Genomic DNA, 10,030 nt, shown 5'->3' on the forward strand with positions numbered 1-10,030 from the left:
GCGACGCCACTGAGATAGCAGTGGCTTCTGTCATTCTGCCGCAGCCAGCTGAGGCCCTGCGACAAAAGAAAGCTGCGGGTTTTTGTCTCACTTCCCCAGCAGAGCGCATCACTGTGCAAACTGCCAGGTGCTCCCACTGCCTTGAGCAGCTGCGCAGTGATATGCAGCCTCATCTTCTGCCTGGGCTCCCGTGATGGTCAAATAGGCGGCGTTCATGGAGGTGTCTTTGGAGATGGAGAAGCGAGCGGGGACCCCGGAGCCGTGGCCCTTGTCGGAGTCTGTGTAATAATTGAGCAGGTATCGTGGGGGACTGCCAGACTCTTGCTGGAACCAGTACACACGGTAATTGCTGACACTGAATCCACTGCTGAACGCGCAGGAGAGTTTCATGGTGCTCCCCAGAGGCTCGGATGCTTCAGGAGGCTGCGTGAGGACCAGCCGAGAGTGGGAGCCTGGAAGAAGAGAAAGGGAGAAGTGGCCGCGTCTGCAGCACCCCACTCACCCGAGGAGCGATTCTGAGGAACATTTGCCCACCCCACCTGTGCTCCACATCACCACAAAGCTGACAGGGAGGACCCAATGCATGGTGAGCAGATCTGAAGCCTGGGCACCAAGAAAAGGAAGCTACAAGGCTGGATGTCCTGGCAAAACCTATATATCAGTCCTCTCAAGGGGGTGGGGCATCTCTGCTCCCGCTCCATGCTAATCAGCTGCAGCGGGGCTACTTAAGCTGGACGTACCACTCCTGGGCCAGCTTGGCTAGTCTGCTATGGCCCTGCAAGTCATGATTTCCCTGTGCGCTGGCTTATTTCTTGATTTGGGGTGTTTCCGTACTGTTCGGTTAGACAAGCTCTTCTGCTCCTGCAAACATGCTGAGAGAGGGACTGCGAGCACCGATCTCAGCAGTGTGGAGTCATTTGAGCCTCTGTAGAGGCCAGCAGTGGCCTGTGGCCATTCCTTTTCCTCTCCCGCCAAGTTCCCCAGGAGAAGCCCCTTCGCCTTGGGAGCAGCTTCCTTCCCGCCTGGATCGTTGCGTTGCAGCATCCTGATTTGGGGATGGGTGCTAGGAAGAAAACAGAAACAGAAACCATAATGGGCCCTTCCTCCTGTCATTTCATTCTGCCTGGAGGATTTGCAGTTGTGAGCTGGATATTGTTCTGTCCAGGTTTTCAATGTAAAGCGCTGCACCATTTTTGCACTGGGAGACAGAAATATGCTTAAAGCACCGGCCAACTAACTAGTATCTCTTCCAGTCCTTTGATGTTGCCAATGCAGTGTGGTTTGTGGTTGTGCAAGCCTGATGGTTCCCCTTGGCCTTGTAAAGGGAAAAGCCCTTTGTTCTCATTCTTCTCCTTTTCCCCCATGGAGGGCCTCTATGTGGGACAGCTGGGAAAAAATGGTGGCTGTACAACCACAGAAATGAGAAACATCACTTAAAGAACAGTGGCTGAAACAATGACAAAGTCTGGATCACAGCTGGATCACTGTTAGGTGCTATAACTACTGATCAAGGTAAGGCTCTTGGAATGCCTTGTTGGATGGAAGGCTCAGCAGATCTCCAACTGAGGAAAAGAAGCACGTGCTGAGGTCAGAGAGAAGTGCCAGAAACCAGTGAATGTCACACCTCACCTGTGAGGAACTTGATGGACCAAGAGAAGCACCCAGTCATGACCAATGTGAGGGCAAGCGGCCGATGCTCAGCCTACACTTCACTTCTGCAGCCTCCAAAGAGACCACCCAGCAGAACGAATAGAGCTGCCTCTTCAGATTGCTCTGCCATGTTCCCTTGCCCATTCTCAACCTCAAATAACATTTTATGTAGGTGGGGGAGGGTTAGGCAAAGGGAGTGATGCTGATTGGAGGGAGGAGGGACAATGGTCCAATCACCTTTTCTAGGTTCCAAATGGCAGCCACCCACTACACCTGCAAGCCTCTTCCCCTGGAAAGATGAAGTAATTTTGACTTGCAGTGGCAGGAGATCTTAAAGTGCCATGCAGAGGTGCTCTTCCCCACCAGTCCCCAAACCCCCCCCCCCACCAGTCGCAGTCCCAAGTGCAGAGTGCCTTAGGCAGGGTCTTGATCAATCCAGTTGTCTGATGCCAGCTCAAGAAAGCTAGCCAACTAAGTCACATCCGGAATTCCCTCTGTCTAGTCCACCATCCCTGAGGGTGGAGCTAACTCCATTTGGCAGAGAGTGAGAAGGCCGAGGCAGATTCATTCTGCAGTCACCTGCTCACATGAGCAGAATTCAATGCACAATTAGCAACTTCATGAACCTGGTGAATGTTCCTTGCTCAAAAAACCAGTCTTGGCTGGTAAGGGGAAAGAAAGAAAAGCAAGACGACTGCAGTTTGAAGCCTGTTTTTGTTATCTGCTAGGAAAAGAAAAGGGGAGAAGCTGAGGGAGACAGATAGGCACTGCCTTATGTTGTAGGAGTGGAGCTGCCTGTCCCAAGACTTGACTTGCCTACTGCATGGTCTGTTGATCTCTTTGTCCATTGGACAATCTTCTGCGAATGGTGTTCCTAGGAATTTGAACTCAGACAGTTGTTTTGTGGCTGTTCCCTCTATATCTAAGTTTGCTGTCTGTGTATTGTATAAATGAGGAGCAGAGCCCCTATAAGGGAGGAGAGAGGAGGTTTTGGTCACACTTCCCCATCAGAGCGCATCACTGTGGAAACTGGTAAGAGTTGTCACTGCCATGATATGTTGTGCAGAAACAGTTGGCCTCATCCTGCGTGGAGTGGAGGACTCTTGCCCAGGGGGACTTGTCTTGCATTGGAGGAGCTGCCCAGTGCGCTCCATGCAGACATTGCTCCTCCGTCTCCTCATTCCCCTGCCCAGGTTGCTAAGGCGTGGGGCTTGTATTTCCTGAAAAGGGGTGCCAAATGCTTTCCCACGTTGAATGCCACACTGATCATGCTCAAGGAAATGGCCTTGCAGTGGGAAAGGAGATTAGAGAGTCATCCCCTCAGTGTGAATACCTTCAATACTCGGAGGTGGACCCCGCATTGCATACAGGATGAGCACAGCGCATGTGAGGGAAGAGGAGAGGAGGTTTTTGTCACACTTCCCCATCAGAGCGCATCACTGTGCCAACTGCCAGCTGCTGCCACTGCCATGAGCTGTTCCACAGTAATAATCGGCCTCGTCCTCTGCCTGGACTCCAGAGATGGTCAAAATGCCACTGTTGGTGGAGGTGTCCTTGGAGCCAGAGAAGCGAGCGGGGACCCCCGAGCCTTGGTGCTTGTTGGAGTCCGAGTAATACTGCAAGAGGTATTGTGGGGGGCCGCCAGCCTTCTGCTGGTACCAGTTCACATATTGGCCACTGACGCTGACTCCGCTGCTGAAGGCGCAGGAGAGCCTCACGGTGTTTCCCAGGGACACGGATGCGGACGGAGGCTGAGTGAGCACCAGCTGGGAGTGGGAACCTGGGGGAAGAGAAGGGGAGAGAGCGTCACATCAGCACCAGGCTCCAGACTCATCCCAGCAGGAAGGTCGGACGATGTGGCGCCTGCCCCACCTGTGCCCCACATCACTAGGAGGCTGAGAACGGGAGCCCAGAACATGGCGGAGAGATCGGAGTCCCCAGCAGCACAAGGAGGAAGCCCAAGCACTGCCGGCCCCTGCAGCCTCCCCATTGATATGGGTCCTCTGAGCTGGTGGGCGGGGCATATCCGCTGAGCCTGCATGCAAAGCGGCTCCCACCCCACTCGTCCTGCTGCTCACGGGGCCGCGTCTCAGCGAGTGGGGCTGTGATCCCTCGACGTGGCAATGGGTCCCTCTGTCTCCCGGAATGTGGAAGCAGAAACAGGCTTCCGTCCCAGCGGAAGGGCTTTGCAGAAGTCTTCCTCTGTGCTGAGGAACTGGGGGTCACCTGAGTCTGCAAACCCTCCTCCAGCCCGACTGCACAACAGAAATGAATTTTCACACATTCATTCCCTTATTGCAATACTAAATTTGTATTCCAGCTGCCTGGGAGGATAATGCACTCTCTGGAAACTGCTCTCTTTCCGTATCTGGAAAGTGGCATCCATTAGATTTCCAGGGCTTGTCACCCTCTATACTCAAAATTTGCCCGGTTTGGCTTTCCTTACATACGGTTGTTCTCCTCTTCCTGTACTACAGTATTTCAATACTTCCCTCCCTCCTGAATAGAAGAATTTCTAAGCAATGGCGAAGATCAGGGGCACGTCTCTGGAGACCCAGGCTGCCCTCTGCTGGCGGAATGTGTGGATGCAGGCACAGTTCAGGGCCTGCTGGGTTTTCCATCCTTCCTTCTTCTTTCCCTGAAGCTGAGCAGCGTGGTCAAAGCACGGGGAGCCACTTTTGTTCAGCAATCTGGGGGCAAAGAGGAATTCTGAATGTGAAGAATTACTGCATTTCTTCTTTCGTGGCAGGGACAAACCACGAGAGTCCCCAGCTCCCGCTGGGAAGGCAGATCCTCTCACACACGGCTTCGCTGCTCACGTGTGGGGATGCCGACTCCATATTGTGGGGGAGCAGGAATAAGTCTAGAGCCTGAGAGCTTCGGGTAGTGTGGATTTCAATACCATGTGAGATGGCTTTTATCCTCATTCCTGTTATCTCTTAAAGTATCAGTTAATCATATTGTATCTCCACGTTCTTCCTTCCGAGGAATGCAAGGCAGCATCCGTCATTCTTTCTGTCCTGCGCTTCCTCTTATCCCCACAACAGGAACCCTGTGAGGTAGGCTGGGCAGAGCTTGTTCTTCACTCCACATTGCGTGCAATGCCTCAGTTGTCCCTGATGAAGGGGCTAATTTGATGGCCACGTGGCAAGTTTGGGTGTTTCTTCTTTGCGGAGCTGGGCTGCCCACCAGGGCGACAAGGGGTCCGTTTCACTGCTGTGGCAAAGGCACTGGTTGCAGTGGGTTGTGTGGCTCATCTGAACAGAATGCCAATCCCAAAAGACGTGAGCAAAGGACATGACAATGCCATGAGGCTCAAAATCAGAATCCTTCCCTTGCTTGTTCATGTTTGCTTCTTCTAGTGGGGGGTCTGGATGATGTGAAATGGGTGCTGCAAATGGTTTGCCCAAACCTGCGTGCAGTGGAGGCCTCTTGCCCAGGGAGGCTTGTCTTGCACTGGAGCAGCTGCCCAGTCCGCTCCATGCAGGCACTGCTCCTCCGTCTCCTCATTCCCCTGCCCAGAGTGCTCAGGCGTGGGGCTTGTATTTCCTGAAAAGGGGTGCCAAATGCTTTCCCACATTGAATGCCACACTGATCATTCTCAAGGAAATGGCCTTGCAGTGGGAAAGGAGGTTAGAGAGTCATCCCCTCAGTGTGAATGCCTTCAATACTCGGAGGTGGACCCCGCATTGCATACAGGATGAGCACAGCGCATGTGAGGGAAGAGGAGAGGAGGTTTTTGTCGCGCTTCCCCATCAGAGCGCATCACTGTGCCAACTGCCAGCTGCTGCCACTGCCTTGAGGTGCTCCACAGTAAAAATCGGCCTCGTCCTCCGCCTGGACTCCAGAGATGGTCAAAATGCCACTGTTGGTGGAGGTGTCCTTGGAGCCAGAGAAGCGAGCGGGGACCCCCGAGCCTTGGTGCTTGTCGCTATCTGAATTGTACCACAAGAGGAATCGTGGGGGGCTGCCAGGCTTCTGCTGGAACCAGTACACATATTGGCCACTGACGCTGACTCCGCTGCTGAAGGCGCAGGAGAGCCTCACGGTGTTTCCCGGGGACACGGATGCGGACGGAGGCTGAGTGAGCACCAGCTGGGAGTGGGAACCTGGGGGAAGAGAAGGGGAGAGAGTGTCACATTAGTAGCTGCCGCTAGACTCATCTTAACAGCGGGAAGGCTGGAAGGTATTGATCCTGTCCCACCTGTGCCCCAAATCACTAGGAGGCTGAGAACGGGAGCCCAGAACATGGTGGAGAGATCCGAGTCCCCAGCAGTACGCAAACGAAGCCCTGAGCACTGCTGGTCCCTGCAGTCACTTCCATTTATATTGGTCCTCTGAGCTGGTGGGTGGGACGTATTCGTTCCACCTGCATGTAAATCAGCTCCCACCTCATTGGTCCTGCAGGTTGCACGGCTTTGATCCTTTGGCTTCGCAACGTGTCCTCCCATCCCACCCTCCAGATGTGCGATGTATTAACATGCTTTGGACTCAGCTGAGCAGCTTTGCAGAAGTCTTCCTCTGTGTTCATGAATAAGTGCCCACCTGAAGCTGCAAACCTTCTCCATCCACAGAAAGCCATACAAGCAAACTTGATATCGTCTCCATTGAAAACTGCTTCCATTAGATTTCCTGGGCTTGTTGCCACTCCCAGCACACGTGTGGCGACACCTCCTGCATATTGAGGAGGAGCTTAAAATTTGCCCACATTGACTTTCCTTTGAGATTGTTCTTCTCCTCTTCCTACAATGCAGCATTTGAATACATCCCATTCTTCCCAATAGAAACATTTCTAATTAATTAACTAAGATCAGTGCTGTTGCTCCTAGAGCAAGGCTGCCCTCTGCAGGCTGCGATTGTAGGTGCAGTTCAGGGCCTGCAGAGCTTCCCACCATGCCCCTCGTCTTCCCTTGAATAAGCAAAGCAGACGGTTCAGCCCATGCAAGGCCTCTTCCCTGCAGCAGAATGAGGTCAAAGAGGAATTCTGAGTGTGAAGAATCGTTGCAGTTCTCTCTTCTCGGGAGGGGCAGACCAAGAGAGGTTCCAACTCCCACTGGGAACACAGGTGCTCTCTCAGAGCACTCCCCAGCTCGCATCCCCAAGGACACAAATCACCATTTCCCAATCAGGAGTGGAAGAGGCTCTTGCGCGGCTCCCTCCTACAGCCAAAGTACTGTGGAAAGCAATGTGAGTGGAAAGGCAAAGGCATTTCCTTTTTGTCAGCACCATAAGACTGTGGGCTTGCAATTCCCAGTGGAAAAGTAGATTTCTCTCCATCCCCATCCCCATCCCCATCCCCAAACCCCTTTCACCCTGATTGCCAACATCTGGGAGGGGAGGGAAGTTTCCTGGTTCTTTACTGGCTCTGGCTGCAGAATTCCTCACTGCAGAGAGGCTGAGAATGGGAGCCCAGAACATGGCGGAGAGGTCCAAGTCCCCAACAAAATGAGAAGCGACCCCAGAGCACTGCTGGTCCCTGCAGGCTTCTCCATCTGCATCAGTCCTCTGAGCTGATGGGCGGGCCATCCTGGTTCCACCTTCATGTAAATCTGCTCCAATCTCATTGGTCCTGCTGCTCACGGGACCGCCCAGAGGGGGACGATCCATCCCTTCTGGGCAAATGGGACTTCTCTTCCATGGCTTGCAATGCTTCCCTCCCTGCACCTTGTGTGGTGAAGAAGAGGGTAGCAAAGGGAAAAGGCAAATGCTCAATTGTTGTTCAAGGCACGGACATACTAATTAGAAAATACATTTTCTGATAGAATGTTTTGTACAAGATAGGCAATTAATGATAGCAATCAATTTCATGCAATAGTCATTTTATGTCATCAAGATAACACCATGATGGTGTTGTCTGTGTCTTCCTGGGTTTGTTGCCATCTGTACTTAAACTTTGCCCATTTGGGCTTCCCTTTGATATTACTCTTGTCTTCTGACAATGCAGCTGTTGAATGCAGCCCACCATTCCCAATAGATCAGTGGTGTTGCTTTTGAGGCCAAGGCTGCCCTCTGCTGGTGCAGGTAAGGGCCTGCAGGGTTTCCCATCCTTCCTGAAACAAGGCGGACAGTTCAAGCCATGCCGAGCCCCCTTTCTGCAGCGGTTTGAGCACAAAGAGCTATTCTGAAGGTGAAGAATTGTTGCAGTTCTCCCTTCGTGGCAGGGGCGGACCCCAAGAGTCTCCAGCTCCCACCGGGAAGGCAGATGCTCTCACACAAAAACTTCCCAGGTCATGTGTGGGGATACCGTTTCCATACGGTGGGGAAGCAGGAATAGTTCCAGGTGTCGAGTGCCCCTGCTTTGCAGAGCTGGGCTGCCCAGCAGCTTGACAAGGTGTCCTTTTCCTTGCGGTGGCAAAGGCTCTGATGGAACTGGGTCGTACGGCTCATCGGAACAGAATGCCCAACCCAAAAGGGGTGAGCAAAGCAGGTGACAACGCCATGACGATCAAAATTAGAATTCTTTCCCTTGTTTTTTTCCCTTGCCTTCTTTTTAGTGGCATGTTTGGAACTATGGGCAGTGCAAATGGTTTGCCCAAACCTTCATGCAGCGGAAGCCTCATGGCCAAGTTGGCTGGTCTTGCACTGGCAGGGTTCGCATGGTGCTCCTTCCACACATTGGTTCTCCTTCTCCTCATTGTCTGTTCCCAGTTGGCTCAGGCTTAGGGCTTGCATGTCCAGAAAAGGAGGTGCCAATTGCCTTCCCACAGGCAATGCCGCCTTCACCTTACTCGAGAAAATGGCCCTGGAGTAGAAAGGAAAAGGGAAATCATCCCCAGTGTGAACCTCTCTGTTTCTCTGAGCCGGTCCTTGCATTGCATGCAGGATGAGCGCAGGCCATGTGGGGGAAGAGGAGAGGAGGTTTTTGTCGCACTTCCCCATCAGAGCACATCACTGTGCCAACTGGGCAGTGCTGCCACTGGCATGAGCTGTTCCACAGTAATAATCGGCCTCATCCTCCACCTGGACTCCAGAGATGGTCAAAATGCCACTGTTGGTGGAGGTGTCCTTGGAGCCAGAGAAGCGAGTGGGGACCCCCGAGCCTTGGTGCTTGCTGCTATCTGAATAATAGGTCAGGAGGTATCGTGGGGGGCTGCCAGGCTTCTGCTGGAACCACTGCACAGGATAGCCACTGATGCTGACTCCGCTGCTGAAGGTGCAGGTGAGCCTCACGGTGTTTCCCGGGGACACGGACGCGGATGGAGGCTGAGTGAGCACCAGCTGGGAGTGGGAACCTGGGAGAAGAGAAGGGGAGAGAGTGTCACATTAGCAGCCGCCGCTAGACTCATCTTAACAGTGGGAAGGCTGGAGGGAATTGATCCTGTCCCACCTGTGCCCCAAATCACTAGGAGGCTGAGAACGGGAGCCCAGAACATGGCAGAGAGATCGGAGTCCCCAGCAACACGAGAAGAAAGCCCCAAGCACTGCCGGTCCCTGCAGGCATCTCCATTTATATTGGTCCTCCGAGCTGATGGGCAGGGCATATTCGTTGAGCGTGCATGCAAAGCAGCTCCACCCCACTCGTCCTGCTGATCACGGGGCCGCGTCTCAGCGAGTGGGGCTGTGATCCCTTGACGTTGCAATGGGTGCCTCCGTCTCCTGGAATGTGGAAGTAGAAACAGGCTTCTGTCCCAGCGGAAGGGCTTTGCAGAAGTCTTCCTCTGTGCTGATGAACTGGGGGTCACCTGAGTCTGCAAACCCTCCTCCAGCCTTACTGCACAACAGAAATGAATTTCACACATTCATTCCCTTGTAGCATTAATTGATTTTTGTTCCTGCTGCCTGCTAGCATAATGCAGTCTCGGGAAACTGCTGTCCTTCTACCTCTGGAAAATGGCTTCCATTCGATTGCCTGGGTTAGGGGCCACTTATTCTTAAAATCTGCCAGCTTTTGCTTTCCTGACATACTGCTCTTCTGCTCTCCCTACAACACAGAATTGAATACTTCCCTACCTTCCGAGTAGAAGTATTTCTATTCAGTTGACTAAGATCTTCGGTGAGGGACACTGGCAGCAGTCCTATAAACAGCATTTGCAGCAAACACGGGTGCGCTCGACTCCCCTGCTCCTTTGAACTGACGGCAAGGGGCTCTAGACGAGGTCGCACTGGATCCAAGCAATTGCCAGCACCGCAGGATTGCCAACTCCGAGTCCCAAAATATCCCGTTTCCCTGTATGAACAGTCTTCACACCCAGTTGCAGTGCATTGCAGAGGCCTTCCCCAAAGTCGGTGAATAAGTGGCCGCCTGAACCCACCCAGCCTTCTTCAGCTCGGATGCACCATCAAAAGCAAACTTCATATCCTGTCTGGCAAAGGGCTTCCATTACGTTTCCTGAGTTTCTTGCCGTTAGTATTTAAAGTTTTCATGCCTTGGGTTTCCGTT

General features: G+C 53.0%; 3 gene segments (V, D, J or C); all 3 read right to left on the minus strand.

Moving 5' to 3' along the window:
- Positions 1–108: 108 nt before the first annotated feature.
- LOC123017536 lies at positions 109–600 on the minus strand. The segment is given in 2 exon segments: positions 109–452; positions 540–600. Coding segments are annotated over 2 exon segments (390 nt in total).
- A 2,486-nt stretch (positions 601–3,086) lies between these two features.
- On the minus strand, positions 3,087–3,611 carry LOC123017534. The segment is given in 2 exon segments: positions 3,087–3,430; positions 3,523–3,611. Coding segments are annotated over 2 exon segments (390 nt in total).
- Positions 3,612–5,546: 1,935 nt separating this feature from the next.
- On the minus strand, positions 5,547–9,037 carry LOC123017535. The segment is given in 3 exon segments: positions 5,547–5,759; positions 8,611–8,882; positions 8,978–9,037. Coding segments are annotated over 3 exon segments (384 nt in total).
- Positions 9,038–10,030: the final 993 nt, after the last annotated feature.

Source organism: Varanus komodoensis, unplaced genomic scaffold, assembly GCF_004798865.1.
Source record: "Varanus komodoensis strain SLA01 unplaced genomic scaffold, ASM479886v1 scaffold947, whole genome shotgun sequence".
Lineage (NCBI taxonomy): Eukaryota > Metazoa > Chordata > Lepidosauria > Squamata > Varanidae > Varanus > Varanus komodoensis.